This window comes from Chroicocephalus ridibundus, chromosome 2 (assembly GCF_963924245.1).
Source record: "Chroicocephalus ridibundus chromosome 2, bChrRid1.1, whole genome shotgun sequence".
Lineage (NCBI taxonomy): Eukaryota > Metazoa > Chordata > Aves > Charadriiformes > Laridae > Chroicocephalus > Chroicocephalus ridibundus.
This window is the reverse complement of record NC_086285.1, coordinates 76,178,492-76,201,909: the sequence shown is the minus strand read 5'-3', so window position 1 is coordinate 76,201,909 and position 23,418 is coordinate 76,178,492. Positions and strand designations below refer to the sequence as shown.

General features: G+C 42.7%; 1 protein-coding gene across 3 annotated transcripts; it reads right to left on the bottom strand.

The window, feature by feature from the left end:
* Nucleotides 1–12: 12 nt before the first annotated feature.
* On the bottom strand, nt 13–23,415 carry SSR1 (signal sequence receptor subunit 1). Of its 3 annotated transcripts, XM_063325953.1 has the most exons (9): nt 23,242–23,414; nt 21,161–21,279; nt 19,342–19,429; nt 18,905–19,167; nt 18,174–18,250; nt 17,147–17,225; nt 16,025–16,118; nt 13,281–13,344; nt 13–559 (listed from the first exon to the last, which is right to left on the bottom strand). In XM_063325953.1, the coding sequence occupies exons 1-9, from the start codon at nt 23,324–23,326 to the stop codon at nt 535–537; spliced, it is 894 nt and encodes a 297-aa protein (XP_063182023.1). In that variant the 5' UTR covers nt 23,327–23,414; the 3' UTR covers nt 13–534. The 3 variants fall into 3 exon arrangements, with proteins under 3 accessions (XP_063182023.1, XP_063182024.1, XP_063182025.1); XM_063325954.1 differs by lacking the exon at nt 13–559 and having other exon boundaries at nt 12,268–13,344; nt 23,242–23,405; XM_063325955.1 differs by lacking the exons at nt 13–559; nt 13,281–13,344 and adding an exon at nt 15,401–15,471 and having other exon boundaries at nt 23,242–23,415.
* Nucleotides 23,416–23,418: the final 3 nt, after the last annotated feature.

Genomic DNA, 23,418 nt, shown 5'->3' with positions numbered 1-23,418 from the left:
TCAAACCACTGACTACGGTCTCTGCCATTTTCTGGGAGTCAAGCCCCTGTGAAATGGTGCTTTTCTCTCGGCGCAGTTCCTTATCGTAGCAACCGAAGGCAGCAGGAAAGTACTTTGCTGCCCATTTTCCTGCACAGGCGTTGGGTCAGGGTTCTCTCTCCTCTGTTTTTATTAACTGTAGCGCTGTGATGACGTTCAGTGAGCATCCTTCTGGCACGCTGTGGTGATAAACACTCTTTATCAGTCCATTTCTGTATAAAGGAAGTAGGTTTCTGCCACCATAGTTTTATTTTTACATAAATGCGTACGGCTGTGAAATCTTCAGGACGTGTCTGAAAGCCACGCGCACGTGTCAAAAAAAAGAAGAGAGAAATCCTTTGTTGTAGTTTGTTGGAGCCACCTTAGCTGCATTTTATACGCTTTCCTATAAATAAAACGCATTTCACGGGGCAGTGAACCAAAGAATCGTCTTGAGTTGCGTATCCAGTTCTGGAGGCTGGGGAATCGCAGCGAAGCTGAAGCATCCGCATCTTCCTAAGCCCTGGTGGGATGGTTCTTTCTGGTAGAGAAGTGAAGGAGATTCAGAATGAGAGAGACGCGGCCAGGGGGTGAAGTGCTGCTGCTTTCCTCCCTCTGCCCTCCTGCACCTTCGTCACAGAGGTTAAAATTCCCTACAGCGCTCTCTCTGGGGAGGACCTGGTCCCTCACCGCCAGACAGGGACAGGGTGAAAAAAAACCCAGTCCATCAACCAGCTCTGCCCCCAGCCAAGGGTCTCTGACGAAGCACCCACCTGGGTGGGACGAAGGGGTGGAAACAAGATTTCTGATGGAGGAAACCTGCAGAAAATCGCGTTCTTCCCACTCCCGCCCACTGGGCTGAGAAACCTCCCTTCCTCCTGTGAGGCGGCTGGGAAAACTCACAACCGAAGGGTGTGGGGACCTGGCATGAGGCGTAACGTCAAATGGGATGAGTTTATGTGGCTGGGAAATGATTGTGACTAATTACTTACGAAACAGATGACTTCGAAAGCACTTGGTTCTTGGCCATGGAAGGGCGCAATTTGTGTACCCAGACCTTCTCCACTTCTGCCTGACTTTGGCTGTGACCATCCCTGAGCTGGGAGTTTTCCCTGCTCTGCTCGCCTGCAACAGGGCCAGCTCCTGCAGCCGGCTGAGCTTTCCTCCTTGGTGTTTCCCTCTCCCTCCTCCTGCCTCTGCTTCTCCCCGCAGTAACTCCTGTGGTGGCCATGGCAAGAGCTGGCCCAAGACATGGGGCTGACAGAGGGATGGGGAGGTGGTGGTGTCTCCATGTGCCTCCTCCAACTTGCTGCTTCCTTGCCCTTGCCTCATTCCCTAAAGCTTTTTCTTCCACCATTTTAAAGGTGGAGCAGCAGGATAAGTCTTGACCTGGGTGGAGCTGTGTGTTGTGGTTCTATCTCACAGCAGTGCCTCCGGTGTGGAGTCCTCGCCCCAGAGCGTTAAGATTTGGGGAAGACCTACGTCCTCTGCCGCCGTGGGGATGCCTTGGTGGCGAGGGGCACCAGGAAGGTGGATTTTTGGAAGTGTGGAATATGGATCTGTGGGCTGTGGACCATGGAGGGGGTAGGGTTGAGGGATAGCAGGCTTGGGTGAAAACTGGCTGTGCCAAGGGAGGATATTGAGCCTGGTTGGAGCATCTTTTGCATATTTATTGATGCTGAAATGCAAACTGGTAAAAAGAAAGGAATAAAAGTACTTGTTTTCCAGTACCGAGCTGTCACGAAGTACCCAGCATTTGGGGGATGGGAGGGCTGTCTACCTACACTTAGATCTTCAGAAAGGGAATACAATGAGAAAATATTTGCTCTTGATACTATTAACATAGTGTTTTGCCCTGTTCTGTTGCAAAAAAAGTCTTTGTCACACCAGATTAGATTAGTCACAATTCGACTAGCAAGGAAAACAAGGGGTGAAAGTTTACTTGAAACCTTTCCTTGTTTGCAAGCCTCCGGTTTGGGGAATGACACATGGCTTTTTCTTTAGGCATTTCTGTAGAGACTGGGAGTTAAGATGGGATTGACAATGTCAGTTTTGGAAACCCTGAGGGCTGGACTGTCTGCAAAAGGGAGACGCAAGATCCCAGCACGGAGTAACTGGCACTTTCTGTATGTCAGTCTAAGAGGCACCATCCTTCATCATCCACTCTGGTAACAGGAAAAGAAAAGGATGTAGAAATGCATTGATTGGATCGTTTATTTGGGACATCTCTAACTACTGGACTGTGGAAAAATGGGCCGCACTGGCATTTCCCAGGGTGCTTAAGCAGCCAACATCAGGGCGGGAAGTGAGTGAAACCTGGACAACGCACCAGTATCTTCTGGCGACATGGGTCACTTGAGCTCTCCAGCCTAGGAGCCGCGTAAAGCGCTTTTCCTCTCTACTCCCTTTCCTCAGCAGCGGCTGCGATGGCCCGCGCAGGGGAGAGGCTCGCTGCAAGCGTGCGGCAACAGCGAAACGGGCGATAAAGAAGATGCTGGGGTTTTGCTCTCCAATCTGTTGAAATAAGGGAAGCGGAAGAGCCACATTTTGCCCTGGGGGATTTTGAAAACCTTCTTCATGTCAGCGAAGAGCTGGATGCTACACACAAAAAAAAAGGTCCAAGGTTTGGGGAAGAAAGGTTGCGTGTGTGGAAGGTGGGTGTCTAACTGGCTGTTATTTGACTAGCTGTCTCCACAGGCAGACTGTGCCTGTGCTGTGGCTGACGGGGGAAGATGACCGGTTGCCTGGCTGCGTGCGTACAGCAGGTCGGTGGCACCATGTCACTGTGGTCACCCCTGGATTTTGTGTTCTGGGCATGCTCTGCTTCCTGGGTTTGGCCTCCAGCCCCACCCAGAGCTGCTCCCCTTGCTCCATGTCCTCACGTGTGCACACAGGGAACAAGGCAAACAGATGTCCAGGAGCATGTTGTTGTCACTGTCTGGAAACAGGAGACTCCCAATACCTGCAGGTTTGCTGGCAGATCACAGGATTTCCCCAGCCCTGGGCAATTAGTGCCATGCCGGCTCTCAGGTTTATAAGAAGTGGAAATACCCCAAGATGACAGGAATCACATAGAATTGCCTAGGTTGGAAGGGACCTTTCAGATCATCTTGTCCAACCATCACCCTAACTCTGACAAAACCCACCACTAAACCATATCTCTAAGCACCACGTCTACTTGTCTTTTAAATACCTCCAGGGATGGCGACTCAACCACTTCCCTGGGCAGCCTGTACGTTATTATGCTTAATAACCCTTTCAGTGTAAATTTTTTTCCTAATATCCAGTTTAAACCTCCCCTGGCACAACTTGAGGCTGTTTCCTCTTGTCCTATCACCTGCTACTTGGGAGAAGAGACCGACCCCCACCTCCCTACACCCTCCTTTCAGGTAGTTGTAGAGAGTGATAAGGCTCGATAAGGCTCTTTTTCTCCTCAGTCTCCTTTTCTCCAGGCCAAAAAACCCCAGCTCCCTCAGCCGCTCCTCATAAGACTTGTTCTCCAGACCCCTCACCAGCTTCGTTGCCTTTCTCTGGACCTGCTCCAGCACCTCAATGTCTTTTTTGTGGTGAGGGGCCCAAAACTGGACACAGTACTCGAGGTGGGGCCCCACCAGTGCCGAGTACAGGGAGTTCAGCACAGCTGGGATTCCTGAGCTGGCAGCTCTGCGGAGGCTGTGTGCAGTCGGTCGCAGTCTCATCCACTGGTTTTGAAGTAAGACCCTTAGCAGGAAAAGTGTTTTGTTAATGCAGCCCCCTCCAGAGCCTAAAGCGTGTCCCGCAGATGCCTTGGTGCTCGGCAAGCCTGAAGCTCTCGGCCTTTCTCAACATGGCCACACCGGCCTCTTTCCTACTCACCTCAGCTGAGGATTGAGTTACTGGGAATGCGTTTTTTAGGGGATTTAACACTTTCTCACCAGTCCTGAAAGGACAATTTGTACCAAGCAAGCACAAGGTGTTGAGTGGGTGTCAGACACTGGTGGCGTGTGCCCTTGGTCCTATGAAAAGTTACGGACTCATTCATCCTGTGGCGTGCATGTGTTTGTTTGGGACTTATTAAGAGGGCTGGGGGGGGACACAGCCCAGAGGAGTGCTCTGGGGCAGAATTATTTGGTTTTTTAGGATCTCACCAGCTGCTGAGCATCCCTGTGTGCTGCCTGGGCTCATCAGTGGTTTCACCTGGGGCAGTGAGCCTGATTTAAAGCAAGGGAGAGGAAGGGGGTGGACAAGGAGAGCAGTGTTGTGTGCTGATGAAGCATATGTTGGTATTTTATATTAAAAAAAAAAAAAGTTTAGGAAAGTATTTTACCAGTCAGATTTTTTTTTTCTCAATGAAATTAACTGGATCAACACCTGGGAGAAGGACAGTGGAGAGGTGGAGGGAAGTTGGCCTGCTCAAGGACAGTGGTGAAGACACAGCCTGGGGACAGGTTACTACACAGAATGGGGTGCCCAAGAGCTACAGGAACATCTCCCCTGCTGTTGCTGGCTGTGTGTGTCACCTCAGGTAAGTGGCCTGTATCTGCGTGCACGTGTCATGCTGTTAATGGGGTGCCTGACAGAGGAAAAAGCTGATTCTCTAAGGAAATGAAACCTTCAGAGTATCCCTAGGTAAGGGGCCAAGATGTCTTCACTTCAGGAGGCATCTGAAATCACCCTGTAGAGCTGAAACTGAGTAAAGATGGAGTGGAGAAGCACTGCTGAGGCTTTCCAAAAATTCTAGTATTGCCTCCTACTTTCAGTCCCCTCTCAGCCTTAAAAAAAAACAAACCAAACACCCCACGTTCAAAGGAAGTAGGAGTTTTTTCATCTGTTAAGTAGTAGCGAGTGGGAAGATGCCTCTGGCTCGCCGACCCTCGCTGCGTAATGCAGTAGAAAACCTTGTAGCAATCCTCTGAGTAGTAGGAACTGCAAATAGCTTTCTCCTCTGCTGTGCTGGTTGTTTATTTCTCCTGTGCCAGATTCGTCTCTCGTTTGGCAGGGAAAAGGGCCGGGAGTGTTTGAGGAAAGTCTGAACGATGGGTGTTTGGAATACGCTGTTGTGAAAGCGCCTGAACCCCTCCAAGGGCCTTTCAGCAACGGGCTGTGAAGCGGTTTACGAACATCAGTTAACGGGAGGCTGTAAACAAGAGGGAAGTTTGCTGGAGAAAAAGGCTTTTCAGCGTGGAAGGCCTGATCTATTTTCATAATCGCAGAGGTTAACGTGGTAAAGGCCAGCTCTGCTGCGGGCTGACTTTCCGTCAGGAATTTTTAGCCTGTAACCGCCTGGGGAGCGTGGCCACGCTGCTCGTAAAAAGATGTGCGAGGGTTAGGACAAAATGTCTCTGTGTGTGTGTGTGTGTCTTCTCCCATCTCCCGTTACCTGATTGTGCGGAGAATGACGACAGCTTAGATTTGCAACTACGGTGGTTGTTTTAAATGAGCAGCGACTGACTTCTAATGAATCTGCACCCAAAAGGAGCATTTGTACTTCATTTCAGGGTGATGGCAGTGCTAGTTGTGAGATGTGGGCTTGCTTTGACCAAGAAATATTTCTCCCAAGTGTTTGCAACTCAAGCAGTAAAACCTGGCTGTAAACAAAAAAAATCTAACTCTTTTCATTGCTGTTTTCCTCTATTTCTATGAAGCGTAGCCCCAGCGATGCAGAGGGCTCCCAGGCTGTGGTTGGGGAGGAGGTAGCACGTGTCCTCCCATGTTCTGTATCTCACGCGCTGCCGCTGAGCGGGATACAATACTTGTACTTTTGCTCACTTTACCAGTAAATTCCTTTTTGCGGGCAGGATACTTATACTTAACACCATTCCATCCGTTGCCTTCAAGACGCTTATATGACTAAAGCTTCACAGGCTTCAGGGTTACCTACATCAGGTCCGTTACACTCCACGGCTGGAGAAAATCAAAGTCTCCAGCTGCCTGCCCATACACAGCAATCCGTGAAAAAGTCTGCACCACAACACAGGGAGTTTCATTTTTGATCTCCCGTCTAGATCGTTATCTGCCGGTATCTTTTGGCGTTGAAACCACAGAGGCCCTTCTAGCGCAGCTACCCGAAACCCAGCATCGGCGCCGAGCTGGTGAGAGGAGTTTGCCAGGGTTGGAGCTAAGGGAAAAGAAAAGGTCTGGAGAACCGAGCAACTTCATGCACCTCATGGCAATGCGTTTTGGCACAGGATGCAAAGCCACGTGCCGCTTTTAATGCACTGGGTTATTCCTTTTTGGTGAATGCACCTCCCGTAAACAGCTTTGAAGCTTATTCTGAATCAAAATAGTCTCTTTAGCAGCTGTAAAATGAAGGAACCTGCTCAAAAATGAAGGAACTGAATTTGAACAACACTTAATAAGTGTCAGCACCCTCCTCCCAGGGTTCCTTGTGTCAGTGTTCTACTGACCTGAGCTGTGGGATGTTCTGCAGTTTGGTGGCCTGTACTTTCTATTGCTGCAGTGAATCAGTGACATCCGTTTTGGTGCAGTTCTGCCAATTTGGCAAAACAGCAATGATGGGGTGATGGCCCCTGGGGGACTGTCACTGAAGGAAAACGGGAGTAACCACGAGGAGTGCAGCACCCAACTGAAGGAGCAGTAAATGACACCCAGCAAGATGCTGCCAATAGAGGCAGAGGGAGTTCAGTCTCAATGGGACCTTGAGGAAACACCTTGCTGTCCGTGAGCATGGACCAACAGAACTGAGCAAAGGCAGGGATTTTCCCGGCTGGCGGACCCTGCTGGCACCTCAAATTTCATCCCCTTGTCGTTGGGGGTGGTGGTGAGAGGATGCTCAGGCGATACCACCTGTCAGACCACACTGGAAAGGAGATGGTCCCTGTCTAGTGGTTTTTAAAATACAAGCTAAATCCTGTTTGTTGTTTTTTTTTCTTTCTGAAAGACTGCCTTTCCTGCAGTGCCCAACAGCAAGCTGCGCCTCCTAGTTTTCAGCTTGCTTACAGTAGCAACCAGTTAGGATCCGCTGGGCATTTCCAGCTGTGAGAAATACTTCCACTCTTTACGAATGAACCTCTATTACAACCAACCAAGCATTAACTAAGTCTTAATACCGTCTCGAAGAAAAACATAACACACTTCATAATCAAGCTTGTTAGCCTATTTAAACTTGCTTCTAATTATAACCTGTTATTTTGGTGACAATGTTTCTCATATTGTATGAGACAATCATCAGATGTTATTTAAATTCTGGCTTTTCCTTTCCAATGGAAACCTGCAATAGGGTATTTTAAGACTTTCCTCCTTTCTGTGTAGACGCCTGCTAAAGAAAGCAGTTTGTTTGTTGTTTCTTTCTATCTCTTTTGGGAATTCACTGGTGGACTGGCCAGCTGAGGCTGGGATTGAGCATACTGCCAGGGTGAGGTCCTGTGCACCACTGGCTTCTCTAGTACTGTGGATCCACGTGGATCATGCAAAGAAGTACCCTTATGTGTTCTGGATGGACTGGACTCTGATTCGGCTTTCATGGAAGAAATACTCCAGCTGAAGACAGAACATGGACCTATTTGTGTCTGAACACGGTCAAGGTGCTTGTGGAATTAAAGGGCCCAATTTAATCTAACTTCAATCAGAGAAAACCTTGCTGAGGAGCCCCGGACCAGGCCATCAGGTGACAAAGAAGCAGTGTGGATGCAGCACCACTATTATCCCCGCCTCGGCAATGCCTCAGGCTGACCCCGTGAGTGGCTACAGCCCTAACGTTTTTTTTGGAAGCAAATGCAAGACACCAAGTATTCACAGCTTTTCAGAGTTCAAGTTTCACATTTTCAATTATTTTCTTAAAGCACGGAGAGGTGCAGTGCTCAGACTTACTCCAGTGATCAAGCCATAGCAAAGAATGATTAGGAAAAGCCCGACACGGTTGCCATAGCCCACCCACTTAGGTGCTGCTCTTTGAAAAGGGCCTAAAGCTCTTGTGCTTGTCTGGCATGAGAAGCAGCTGCCACTGACCTGGGGGATCCCTCAGCTGGCAGCTGCTGGTATTGCTGGCTATAATAATTTCCATTCAGTGAACATAGTAGTGTATTTTATCTTCAGGGTGAATGCTTTAATCACACATGGTCCATCGATGCAGCTTCATCTGAATGAAAATCCTGCTGTCTGTCTAGCTCCACCCAGGCCCTGTCTGCATCTGTTTTACTAGAATACACACCTGCAAATCTCTCCTGTTCAGACACTTGTGTGGCTATGTACATTAACTCCAAGTATTCTCTTCACTATGTGGAAGAGCCAGCTCTTAGGTTCTGGTTTCATTATGCGAATTTAAGTGGCACAGGGAAAACTCAAATAAGGCAGGACAAGCTGCGGCGTTCGTGTAAGCTGAATAGACCAAAAGTGATGAGGAAAGACAGGTTAAGTTTCACTTTTCCCTCAGCAGTTAAGGGACTGGAATGGTGTAATACTGAAATTTTACTGCATCTTGATTAATATAAATCAATTATCAAGACTACTAACATGAGGGGACAGAGGGACAGCCTACTGAAGCTAAGACTGCAGTGACTTGCTTAGAAAGAATAGAGACCACTACAAAGTCTCAAAAATCTACCTTGATCTTTTCAGGGAAGGATGAGACAGATTTCAGAGTTATTTTTACGTTCTCTGGGAGTTAAAAATGCATCTTCACGCATATGCTTCTAAGTTTTCCCTTATTTATCCACAGATGTAGTTCAAATACAGAAGTCTCAGCATCCTTTATCTTTAAGCCACTTTTGGTTTGCTTTTGTTAGCTTTTTCCCCCAGCAAATCTTACCTCCTCCTGTTTAGACGCAGCACACCTGCTCCCATTGCTACTTTCAGTCTTACTGCCTGGAATATTATTGTTTGTTTGCTCAGACAATGGCATGCACTTTAAAGCTATAGGGATTTGGCATTGTTATAACCTTGTGCTTCTGCAGCCTTTAAGCATCTTAACAAGTCTTTTTCAAACTGCCTACAGTTTAACAACAGGTTATTCTTTCTGGAAATGTAGGGGACTATGGCTCAGTTTTACCAGATCAGGATTCAAGAATTTACTAAGTGTTTTCTCAGGGCCCTCCCCTATTCTTATAAAGAATTTTAATCTTAATATTAGTCCATTGTCCAAAACATCACAGAATACTTCCTTGCTATTATTCCCATTCTAAATATACTTGTAGAAAAGCAGCTTTTTAAGGATAGCATGTTTTCACTCTTTACATATTTGCTACTACAGGTTGCTTATCAAGGAAAAGTGCACCAGCAGAGCACTCGAGCTTTTTACTGCCAGAGTCATGCTTTATTTAAAGAAAAAAAAGCTACACAATGCTAAGAAAAAAAAAATCAAATCAAGTTTACTTTACAAAAAAAACTCCAAAACAACAACCTGCAGCCATTTTCAAGAGATCTGATCTCACTTATAAATGAAAGTCAGCAGGTAGGAATAAATGTTAATTTAACATTTTGGTTGCAGTACATTATCTGAACTTAATCATCCAAAACAATCAGTCATTCTTAAACTGACTGTTGATTGTATCTACACAAACAATCATCTATAACGCTTGATTAAAAAAATCCCTGGGAAAATTCTGAGATAAATGGAAAAATGTCACAAGAAGGTTATACAGCCCACCTATAAACACTATAAATAAAAGCAGAAACTGAAAGATCTTTCCGGCTTTGCTCTCCTCTGTACATTAATTGCAATTCCTCTGTGGATTTAAGAAAAGTCTTTCTGTAAAGCTACTAAATTCTGTTCCGTAAGGGGATTAAACTAGTATAACATGAATCCATGTAGTTGCCATCAAGTTACATTAATGCTATGTCTTACTATCTCCACGGAGTGTATTGTGCAAGTATCAAGTAACTTCAAAACACTCCTGAAACAGCCCTTGTGTTGCTCCTATGAGGTAGGTACTGTCCTTCCTTTGACAAAGAAAGGAGAACAGACTCTGAACTGCTGCTCAGTGCATCAGGCACACTGAAAAACAGGACCACCAGCCTATGTTAGTATTTGACTTTTCCTGCTGTCTCCCTGAATTCAGAGCTTTCAACTGCAACACTTTATTTAGCGCCATGTACTCCAGGAATAAAAAGTGAATGATGCTTTTGATTATATCCATTGCAAGGTAAGGAAGATGTCCAGCGTAACTGTTTTGAAACAAGCAGAAGCACTACCATCGCTAGGCCTGCTCCATTCATCTCTACAGCCTACAACTTAATTATTTCTTACATGAGGAACAGAGATGATACTCCATCCTTTAGCCTGACCGCAGCCACTCTTCTTTCTCAGATTAAATGATACTGGGAAGAAATGAACATCTGTCACAAAGCAGAGAGCGTACAGAGGGCTACAACTATCAAATGCAGTTCAAGTGTAGCTATTAATGCTTTGCTACCACTGTAGACATGAACTCTGCAACGGTTTTTCTTACCTCAAGTACAGACTCATTACATGTTTATGATTTTTTTTGAACTAGTTAAGGAGCTGTGAGAAAGGAATTAATAGGGTCCTTCTAACGTACCTGTGACACTAAGCTATCTATGCATTTTAAAAACGGGTAGAAAATTCAAGTACCAAAATAAAAGTTGTTAACCAAAAGGACAACACAATATGTTCTCCTATTTGAAGAAATCTGGGTGTAGCAGACTGGCTTATTCACCAGAAATAATGTAAGACATGCCAAAGTTCAATTACCACTACACACTAGAATGTTATTGCTAAATTTCAACTACAGCAAACTAATAAGGAACAAGAAATTCAAAACTGTTACTTCATTTATCATGAGCAGTAGCAGACTGCTGGCCACTGTTCTTACAAACTGTTCTGGCTGAGAAAGTTACTATGAACCATCCACAGCGAACGCCAGTTGTACATCAGAAAGACGGTCTTGGTACAACTGGACTTTCACATTGCTAGTTCCTATGCAAGCTGCTGAACTGTCTCCTCTCTTCTTTCATACTTAGAATTAAGCATTTAGATGTTAACCCCTGAGTATGGAGAAGAAAGCTGAAACCTTCAAATACTTATTTGTACAATGCTTCAGGCCTTCAGCTTCTCTTTAAATCCTGGTCAGTGTAAGATTTCTAAAGGCCAAAATTATTCCAAAACTCAATCAGTAAGGGCTAAACTATTTATCTGAACAAATGAAACTAGGATATTATAAACTAGTATCCTCTGTTCTGAGCCTCTGTCTTTTTCCCTGGAGTATCACTGTATCTAGAGCAGCTCTTATAAAACCCTCAAAAGAGTACCCTCCTATCTTGGGATGAATTAGAGCACACAGTTTAAGATTATCTATTACCAGAAGGTGGAAAAGAAGAAAAGTCTCTTGATTTCAGGTTAGAGACATAACCCCAGAGAGGGAACTTAGAAGTTCAGTACATCAGGTGCTGCAATAGCTATCGGTCTTTAGTATACAAAGCATTTAATACATGAACACTTTGAATCAATGCAAACTTGAATATAAGCCCATAAGCCTAGCACAGAACCAGCCAGGTTATATCAGTAAACACAAAGTTGTTCCCCACAATTTGAGTGGAGATACCTCCTTATGGAGGTAGCATTTAACTGTTTGCTAAGTGATCTGTATGACAGTTCAGCAACCTTAACTCCTAAAAACATTCTGCCTGGGCTAGCTATATTATCAGGAAGTTGAACAAAGCAGTTTTGGGTTTACTTGTCCTACAGGAGTCAAGAGCATCTTCACAGTTCCTTGTGGCAAAGCGTATAGTAAAATAGTGCCAGTACAGGTAGTTTCAGAGCTTAGCTGCTTCAAGCATGCTATGACATGATTTGTAAGTATTGCTCAGTGTTCATTGGCTCAGAAGCTCAGTCCCTGCAGAGCAAGTGTAGATCTAAAAGAGCACTTTCACATGTGGGGATCAGGAAAGGGAGGAAAAGAAAAGAGAGGTCTCCACTCAATGCCTCTTCCTGACCTCAGCAAGCTTCCAGATAATCTTCAGGAAGAGATGCAGCTGAGATGCAAACAACTTGAGTCTTGTCCAAGCACCTGAATGTCAGCAAACCGACATGCCATATTATCTGCCCTTTTTTACTGTCAGTTTCATTCCTGAATGCAATGGATGTGAATCAGTACCTCAGTACCTGGTAATCATGTGCCTGCCACAAAAGAAAATCCCTTTTTGATTGCATATAGCTTTTCTGCTTTAGTATTGAACTAACATGTAGTTAATGGATATGCATATGTTACTAGTAGGAAAGACAAGGTGATAAAGACCCCAAACCCTCAGATTAATGTACTGACCAGTTGAAAGAAGTTTGAGATTTAAAAAGTGTAAAGGGTGAATTAAATCGTTTGCCATTTAAAAGCATTATTTGAAGCCAACAATTTTTCAAATTCAATTTCAAGAGTGTACAGTAAATGCAAAGTCCCTGCCCCCTGTAAAGCTTTAAGAAAAGTCCACCTTTTGATACATATGACATTCTAGTATTTGTGAGACAACCAAGAACTTACTGAAAAGTTGTTCTGACTCATACAATTTCTTGAGTAAACATTGCAGAGCTGCCACTATAAATTGGAACACTTAAGCTGTTGGCACGACTCAATAACTAACCATTTAACAAGTTGGGTATAAAAAAAAAAATTTATGTAGTAATACCAATTCAGCACACAAATTCCATGCTTCACAAGTTCTGCTGCTGTGTAAGAGCCTTCCTAACAACTATGCAGATAAGTTCAGATTTTTAGGTCACTGCATGCCCAGATCAAACCAGCAGCAAAATATCTACCACTACAAGCAGCTATACCCAATTGTGCCTTTAGAACGCAAACTATGCAGAAATCTAGATGATCAGTGCCTTGCCACTGAAGTAGGACCACACACACAAACTTCAGTGTGTGCACACTGTAGAGAATAAAGTTACTTACTGAAGAAGAAAAATGCATATAGATTCCGATACAGACATGATACAATCAAGACAGATTAAGTCACTAGACATTCAGATTAGGGGGAGGAGAAAAATCCTTCGAGGACAGCGTACAGATGACAAGCCAGCATTACAAAGAACTCTAAAGGCACATTTCAGGTAACGTGTTCTGTTAAGACCAACTGCTTACACACGCAGGCACAAATCTTAATGGCTACCTCTCCCCCCACCCCCCTCAACAATTAACAAAAGAGAGAAGTGCATTTTCAGTAATATTAACACCATTCAGTTAATCTGTTCAGTCCAAATCTTTAGCGGTATTTTCCTTATGGTGATATGGATTCTCTGCACTACTCCAATCCAAAAAACCCAAACAGGCAGGATTAGTAAAGGTTCAACTGTTGTACTAGTAAACATTTACTCATCAGAGCCCACTGATCTCTTCTGTGCCCTCTTGTAGGGCAACCTCCTTGGCGAAGCTTTATCTAGATTAAAGAAAGAAAAAAGATAGTTACAACAATTGCTACGGCTACTTCAGATTAGATGTTGCATGACCATGTATTTTTCTCCCTCCCAAACCCAAGCCAAACTGCCCTTTTAGTGCAATGCATCACCACAGAGAAGCAAGCTGAAACAACGTAAGGCTTTTTAACTATTAACATCCTAAATAGAAGGCAACAAAAAAAGAATGTTTCTATTCTGTAACATGCAACTCCAGGGTGAGGACTATTCAATTTGCTAGCTACTAAAATGCAAAAAAACCAAAACACCAAACCCCCACCCCAAAACACCAAACCCCACACCATCTCCTGATGAAACCACACGCTCTGCTGTTGAGAAAAGTTCCATGTTCAACAATTACACTTCTAGAAAGTTAATTATTTTATCATTACTGGTTTGAGTTTACCTGCCTGAACAATATGTGATTGACCCTCTTAAAAAGACAGCTTTGTCTTGCATGAAATATTTCCACATTCATACAGATTAACAGCAAAAGATGTGTTTTGGATGTGAAAGAACCGCACTTTTCCAGAAAGCATCCACATTTGACTACGGAGATGTCATACTGTAATCAGATATCCCATATGGGAAAGCCACCCAGCTTTAGCTGTATGATCACTGGATACCAGAAGCATCATCCTACTTTTAAGATCTTGACAGGCCTGTAATTGTCCTTTACAATGTTGGTCCTTACATAGGTAGAACTTCAATCCTTGTAATATCGTAGCGAAGCTATAATACTTTGTATGAAGCGCTAAAGTGATTGCTAAGTGTATCTGTTGACTTAAAAATGCACATTCTCTTAAGCAGAACCATCTCCAATAATTTAGTTTGTATGTGCAAACACAAGGAGCAGCCATCATGCCAAAGCCAATCAGTACAGTATGAAGTGTCTTTCAACAATACAATAGTCAAGAACCTCAGAGGATCTTGAAGGCCATGCATTTCAAAGGATTCCAGTGTAGAGTTCTAATTAAAACTAACCTGGAGCTAAAGAAAAGCACAATTACGAGCAACTTAAAATGTGAGTTTTTCCTAGACCTCAGGTATTAAGGTATGAATACCTATTTAGCTAGAGAAAGGGATGGGGGACAGCACCCAAACATTGCCAGGATCCGAACCCATTTAAAGACAGCTTGCTCTTCAGAAAAAAAAACAACAGCAAAACAAAACAACAAAACCCAAACATTTAAACATTTAGAGCTTCAGTCTTTCTTGCTAGATTGAGACTTTTCGAATTCCTATTTCTAGATTTTATGCCATCATTCTTGTGTCTCACAGAAGACAGTGTACAAGAAAGCTTACACTTTCAGAAGTAAAACACCAGTCCTTATACCTATGTGTAAGTACAGTTTAAAAGGCTGAAAGAGTAAAAAAAAAAAAGCGTCATCAACTCCTGGCACAACTTCATATCAGAGCCTCTAGCCTTTCTACGCTGAATAAAGCACAGAATGATTATTTCATCAGAAAGGGAGTCTTTTTCAAGTCAAGGTAGTTCCTGCAAAGGGTTTCCAAAGCACTTATCTCATCTAGGATGCAGTTTGTTTTGAGTGCAGCTATCTCACCTCACACCAGCCAGTGCTACTGGTGACAGGCGTTGACCTGGGATAAGGAAGACGCAGCAAAGATAAACCTATTAAATTATTATACCCAAGGCTGAGGCTTGTTTCTCACTGAAACAAGATGTGCTGAGCCATTGGTCATGAGCAGTCCTCCACCTCCCTCATGTAACATCAGCCTGATACTACACCAAGGTAGCAGGAAAGGCAAGATACACAGCTGCATTTTAGATAAAGGGTTCTGGGAGCTGTTAGAGGAGACAACAGTACTTCAGCAATATTCTACTGAAACTATGTTACAACAGTATAGCCAGAAATAATACATATACACACATATTTATTATATATCAAAACATAGTTTTATATATATATATAAGGTGTTTGTGTGGTTGTGTGCATCTGTTCTGGAATCTTTTACTGCTCATGCTACATCACCAATCACCGCATGCAGGAAGCTGTACTTCTATCTATGCCTAATTATCACATGGACGACACATTAAGCACTTCCACTCTTTAAGTCAACAGAGTTTGCCTCACCTCTTCTACTCTGCACTGAAGCCATGGGAAAGCAAAACAGAAGAGACAGCAAGAGAAGTTAGAAATATCCACAAATACACAAATGGTCTAAAGAAATCAGATATTTGGTTTACTGTTGACATTTCAGTCATCAATTAGAACGTAGTCATTTTTGGACTTATGAAGGACATTAACGTGGCTTTAGTTAATACACACTTCTAATGCTTATTTAAAACTTTGGTCTATAGGCAAACTGCCAAACAGCTTACAGAAACTTTGAGATGACAGATATTTTGTCCTACTTAAACCTCCTTTGTGATCCAGGTTTTGGGAAGAGATTTTATCTGTTGAAAAAGTCTACAGAACAAATTGTAAAAGTCATTATTGTATCAAGCAGTGAAGTTTGTTCTATACAAAAATAGGCTGCTAATGTAATAGTCTAATCATTAAGCACAGTGCTTTAGACAGTTCTTTATTCCCTAGAAGAGATGTATGCTGTTCTGAGAAACTGCTATTAGCTACTTATTCAGTTACAACTAATTGATTAAGTAATTGTTATTTTCTAGTTTGTGGAAGGTAGAGTACTTACTTATTTGATTTAAAGTTTCTTGGGGAATCCAGCTCATATCAACATCATTCTGATTTGATGTTCCCATCTCTACTTTCTGTACTGGTCTTTTCCTCTGAAAATTCAAGGGAAAAAAGAGATTTTTCTTTCCACAAAGTTTTGATAGCACAAATATTAGAAATAACTAATAATGCTGTATTTAATGAACTGCAATTATTTCACTAAGTCACAAACTTAAGGCTAGTCAATGTATGAAGCTGTCTTTGTAGCTTAGCTTTAACTATCTTTACCATTAGCGATTTATTCACCTAAGCTTAGCAATACCACTTCTAATGCCTCACAATCCTTATTCTACACAAAGATATCAAGATTTCATGCACACGCCTGGGCAAGTTCATTATATCTGTTACAAAAAATGGCTGATGATTAATCAAACTTTGTAATGACCAGTCTCATTATACTTTCTCAGATTAGCACAATATTCTTGTATGTCACCTAGCAAAGTAGATTTCACAGCACAATAATCCTTCCATACCTTCTTCCCAAGGGAAACTACTTCAAAAGTATAGTATGCCAGACTGCACAAAAACATAACCAATGCATTGCACACAGATGAGACTTCAGGTTTCAACAGCTTTTACTTGCCTGACCACTTATACAGACAAACCCTTAGTTGTTGTAGCATTACAAATGGAATCCAGAAGGCCCTAGTTAACATTACAGCAAAGCATTGGTAAGAACTAAGTAAAGGACTAGGCAGCTGTTTTCCCTGACGTTTGACCTAGATCAAACTAATAGATTGAAATAGAGAGCACAGGGAAAGTCTACCTGGTAAGTATCGAATCAGTAGCTGCACACATCCAGTGACAGGAAGGTACCAAAGCTTCGAATTTAACTACTTCAGTGTGGTGCCAAAGAGCAGACCAAGAGAGCGTTACGTAAGCAGTCTAAATGTCTCCAGTTACGAACATTTTTTTAAAATGTCCTGGTTTTCCCAGTAATCTCTAAGGTCTTAGTTCTAAAAGTAAGTCTTCTAAAGTTCAACCTGTACCATTGTATGCCAGAAGCAATTACTGAACTGCCTTCTTTTCACACCAGTCAGGTCTTGTATTAACAAGTACATAGAGAAAATACACTACCCACCTTCCTAGATTCTAGTAACTGATGTAGGCCAACAATGACAAGTAGACCAAGTCCAGCGAGGAACATGTACATGAAGATCCTTTAAAAAACAGTTTAAGAAACAATTAACTAAAAATCTTAAGTGTTTAAGAGTTTACAAAGTTGCATAGAAACTAAGCCTAGCTTTGGCCACATGCCCACTTCATCTTTCCTAAGAACTTTTGCAGTAGGTGGGTGGGGAAAAAAACCCAACAATGAATCTGAAATTGAAATGCTAAAAGATCTTAAGTAATTATTCTGACTTCAATTTCAGAAACTATAATCCTAAATTTAATTCTGAACAACAGAACATTTGAAAAATGCCGTATAAACTGGGAAATTATTATAAATAATTATTGAAATTTAGTAACTGCAAGAACTCTTTTGCAGTATCATGTTTCAAGACATTGGGTCACAGTTAATATTTATGTTTGTGACTGCTCTAACCACTTACAAAACCCTTAAAAAAACCAACCTCTTATATGCTTTTCATATGCTACTGCAAAGCAAGTACTGCTAGCATACTAATTCACTGCCAACAGAGCTTTGAAAGGCCTTAACTGTTCCACAGTTAGAATTCTACCAATGCAAACAATCTTTTTTTTAAATCTGCGCATTTTGGTTTGTTTTGAAGAATTCTACCTGAAATACCTGTTGATACTTAGCAAAAGGTGAACATAAGTTATATCTAAAATTAATTGGGGGAGCAGGCAGAAGTTTACAGGTAAAGAATCTATTCCAAGTTGAACGTCTTAGCTCAGATTTGTAACAAAGGAAATTACGGAGTTAAACTACAGAAGAGACTTGACTGAACATCCCTGTTTTACCGTAATTACCTATTCACACAACATTAACTCAAATTGGTTCTAATAATTTGAATTCTTTTGATAGTTCCTTTATCAGAGTATCACATTCAATAAAATAAGGACATAAGAACTATTGTCACTGGCCTCATCAATAACCGGTTCTACCAGTACGCCAACTAAAATTGAATCTCCAGACTCCTTACGTTTCTCCATCCAGCCCATCCTCTTTTTCAATAATTGTAACAGTTTGATTGAAGACAGCATCTTGAAACACGTTGCCCTAGAACAAAGTTTCCACATAACATTTAAAAGTCAGTTCTTGAACACACACACACACACAAAAATACGTTTATCTTTTTCCATGTTCCTGGAAAAACTCTAGAAAGAAAGCAGTTATCTCCTGCAAGAGATTTTATTAAGTTTATAAGCAGTGCAAGTTTGACTCAATGTATAAAAGCACAAACTTTTTGGTGCAATTACAAAGAACAGTCTTGATGCTCAAGACTCATCAAGTGCTCAAAGTGAAGTTTGCAGATGGGATTCAGGCTGAGAGTCAAGTTTGTCAGCAAAGCTCAATCTGAAAAGCACAGTGAAATTTAAGTTATGCTAAGGAAACATTTAGTTTTGGCAATTTTTTTTGTTTGGTTGTTTTTTTTTTTAAATGAGTACAGCCCAGTACTATATGATTCTAAGGCATTATAGCTTCCATTGCTGATATAACTTCAAGTCGAACATATACAGAACTAAAGCGTACATGAGGGGCTATTGTGAAACATGTAGACAGTTACTTACTGTGCTTATGTATCTACTGATTCGCCTAAAAACCACAAAGAACGTTCACTGTCCACAGAGGTAGTAACTTGACTAAGCAGTTCCTTCCTGACATTTCCACATCAACTAGAAAGATTAAAGTGATTTACAACATCAGGCTTACATTTATATCTCTGTAGTTGAGATTGATAACTAGTCCAAAAGGACGACCACCCATAGGCTCAGCAGGGATGAAAGAGTACTCAAACGTGGCTTGTCTCTGTGGTGGAACTACTGTATTCAGAGGGAGGGCTGTGAAGTTCTGGATATAAAACTGGTAGTCTTGCGGATACCGGAAAGAAGCATCGAGAGACTCAACAATGAAATCCTCTGTACCCTTATTGGTGAAGCCCACCAGGAATTTTACAATGTTGTTTGCTGGAAAGTCTAAAACAAAAAATATTAAACCATTAGATGCTTCATACACCACACCTAGCCTGTTTCTAAATGCACAGTCTAGAACAGATTCTAGTTTTTTAGAGCTTTGCTATTTTATGCACACATTGATATAGTTAGTCTAAGCAATGTAAAGAAGATGGTAGATTAGCACAGGACTCTTACCTTCGCCTTTCACAAATAAGATGGTTGTATCAGCACTAGGTGATGCTTTAGGTTCTCCTGACAAGTCCTCCTCTTCTTTTTCTTCTGTCTAAGACAAGAGACTTTTTTGAAAAATCGTATAGTGAACAGTGAAGCAAAGGCCATGCTTGTTTCATGAGAATCTCCATGTGTCAAAGCATGCAACAATGGCAAGCATTAGTACCAATCCCTGCTGTTGCAGAATTAGCACATGGTCTGTTCTCCCTCTAGATTTGATTAGCATCATTTTCAGCATTTATCCTTCCAATTGCTACATTTGACACAGTGACTAATCTCAGCTGCATTTAGCTGTATTTAAAGGTTTCTTATCAGAAAGCAACAGTAAGGTCCCTGTTTGGGGTGGAAGGAATAGAATCTAAATGCTAAGTGTCCGCATCTAAGCTATTTCTATTTAGAAAGCAAGCGTTTCCAAAGTTACAGATAACCATAAGGCAAATGAGAGTTACTTTCATTAACAAGGGAGTATTTATAGAAGCTTCCCATTCAGTTTTAATTAATTAAATGTTATGTGTGCCTGGAGATGGTTAGACTGTTGGAACTAAGTAAATTCTTGGATTCACTTCTTCACTGTGACCTTAGTGATGATTCACTTTTTAATTTGGAAAATGCAAGTATTAAGGGCTTATTTTCCACGTGGGGATCACAGAATCACCACCTCCTCCACCAAATAAAAACAAGGCTGACCCCATTTTGAACTGTCTGAACTAACTGTTTGCAAGTTAATTAGATAATTTGATTTCACTGCTAGAACAACCACCTGAAGCAGTGGATAGTTTACTGGATCAGTTGTACAGGTACCATGATCTAGGGAAGCCATGAACCAGAACCGAGCACCTAATACAATTGTCGGGCAACAAATACAAGAAACTGCCTAAGAAGTGTAATGTTTTACACCCAAGTCTAGACTACTTATTAAAAGCAAACTACATCCAAAAGGTTATTTAAAAATATTCCGTCAATACTGAATCCCTAGCATACCTCCTACCACTTAGGAAAACTGGTTGACCATAAGCTCACCAACATCAGTAAAAATCTAACAGAATCAAAGCACAGTTTACCAAGTCTCCATTTCTACGCATGTCTTCTCCTCCATCTAATGATGTCCCAAACTTTCTAATTTTACACCAGGAATTTGAGAAAATTTTGTACCAATTCAAGTACACTAGTGTCTAGTAAGCCTAATACTCTACTGCTACAAGCAGATCACATAACAAATAAAATATTTCACTTTGTCAAGCTGAAACAAGTGACTCCGAAGAGCAATATAGCCACTGGTAAAACAGGCATACCCTGCAATAAGTGCCAGAGACCAAGAACGCAGTAAGCGAAAACAGGCTGCAAAACCAAGGTTTTCAGCATTAATACTGAGCTTAACCGAGAACTAAGCTTCTGTTTTCCCTCGAAAAACCAATACCAAAGAAGCCAGAATGAAGTAGTCCTACACCCCAAAGTCCTTATCAGTTTACTGAGACACAGCTTAAGCTGGAAAAGAACTACATGGGGTTCCTATCAGAATCTAGTTCTCTCACTTGGTGTGTTCTTTTTTGTGAACTTCAGTTTTGGTAGTCAGAAATCAGACTGTCCTCATGTGACTTTTCAGCTGGTAATTCAGGATGACAAGACAAATCCTGCTGAAACTTCAAATCAAACACAAGTTTAATTGGAGACCTTGAGACAGCTATTTGGAAACAGCAATGCTATTAAACTAAACTCTAAACTATCTAGCTTCAAGTACTTTTGGTCTACTTCATACTTATGAATAACATTTATGTACAATTACCAAGTCTGTTGGCTCATCTTCTTCAACTTCAGCTTCATCATCTTCATCTTCAACTACAGTATCTTCCACGGCTTCCTCATCTTCTGTAGCATCTTGAGCTGCAACTAATAAACCTGAACCTACCAAAGCAAAATGCAAATACAAGAAAGCCTTTTCAATGTCTAGTTAATCAATAGACAACTGACATTGTAGTACAATTTTCAAACTAATGTTTGAAGAATTTCTTAAAAATCTGTCAAAAACAGTGTTTTGAAGCCTCAGTTGCAAAACCCTCACATTCAAATGATTGTCTGTGTTGATCTTTCAGTCTTTTTCCTTCTCTAAGAACTTTCTGAACCACTCATTTATGTGCCAGTAAGTTCAAAACCAAAAAGTTTACAGCTGGATAACAAGAAGTTCAGCATTCACACAACAATGCTTAAATTTGCAGAGGGCAACCAACTTTGCCTTAAAAGCTATTGTTTAATTTTTCAATATGTCCACTTATTAAACTATTTCAATTTTGTTTTGTCATTACAAATGTAAAAATAAAAAGACATTGCTATTGCCAGGAAACTAGTGAGTATTATTCCTTCCAAGACGAACAAGTTTATTTAGTAAATGATTAGCATGTCCTTTTCAACTGCTGGTATCAGAACACTACACTTTCACAGGTAGTTAAAAATTTATTACTTTTGCACCTCTTTTCATTCTAGTTTTAAAACATAGTCCTTTTTATAATGACCTCCTCGATATCATGTACTGCTGTATCCATATGTTCAACCGAACCCTAGTCAGAAAAGAAATCTGATCTAGAGCAAGGCTCCAATACAACTGCAGTCAGATAGTTCATCGCCTCTTTGCTTTTATGGAGCTGAGTCTCATACATTCAAACACTGGGCAGGGATGATTAATACAAATAGTGGCAACAGGACAAAGTTCTGTTCCATTTGCAGTTTAGAGCACATGCAGGCTAGGCTGAGAACTTTTTTAAAAATACACGCAAAACTACAATACATTTTGGGTTTTTTTTGGTTTTTTTTTGTATAAAGCTAACATTTTCCAAAAATGAAGGAGTAAAAATGAATGGATGATTGATTTACACATGCCCGGGGAAAAAAAAAAAAAATTTGATTGCTATGAGTACAAATGTTGAACAAATATTTTAAAACTTTCACGGGGAATAAGAATCCTTGAGCAGGACAAGTATATCCAAGGACTTCAGGACTGTCAGTCAGAAAAAGCAAATACATCCCCCCCCCCCCCAAACGTCTTTAGAAGGTAGGTACACTCAGGGACTTTCGCTCAACCACGTGCAATACTTAAAGACCAACTACGCTGATTTTACTTGAAGTTTTTAAACTTTTAAGCCTAGAAATGATTTATTTTTAATTAAAATCTTTGTATCTGGACAGGCTACGGGGTAGGGCATGGGCATCCTTCACACGGAGCTGCGCTGGCACGTTTTCCGAGACCTCTAATCTAGCGCTTTTTCGGTGGATGCCGGGGGGGCTGATGATGTGGCAATAGCGGGAACGGCGCGCTGCCCGCTGCGAGAAGGAGGGACCCACCACACGGCGTGTGCCGCGGCCCACGGCAAGAGCCGGGCGCGATGGCGGCCCGTCCCGCCTGCGCCAGACTTCGGAGCAGGGCGGCAATTTCCAGATCGTGAATCAGATAACGCTACGGCGCAAACAGAGATTAGCGCCGGGCGACCTGAAGGACACTTGCCGGGGGTAGGGGCGGTGGAACGAGAGAGGCGAGGCCCGGAGGAGCCCGCACCTCTCGGGGGCACGGCCACGGCAGCGGAACCAGGCACCGGAGCCCCGTCCCGGGACGAGGAGGGCGGCCTGGGCCCCAGCGGCGGCCCACGTGTGCAGGGCGGCGGGGAGGCCCTCAGGCGCCGGCGATGAATGAGCAGCGCCCGCCGCCGCCACCTTCCCCTCGACGGGAGGGCGGCGCTGGGCTCCCCGGGCCCGGCAGGAGCGGCTCCCCCTCCCCGGGTTGCTGAGAGGATTCCCCCGCCTGCTCCCCTCAGCCGTTACCGCGCCCCCCCCCCGCCTCCCTCAGGCAGCCACGGCCTCTCACCCTCCCGCTCTCACCTGGGCCGCCACGGCCGTCCCCGAGCAGCAGGGCGGCGGGGAAGACGAGCAGGGCGAGCAGCAGCATCCGTGACAGGTACCTCATGGCGGCGGCAATAACTACCCGGCACGCACACACACACACCCCCCTCCCTCCCTGCCGCTGCGGGCTGTGTCTAAATGGCGGCGGCGGCCGCC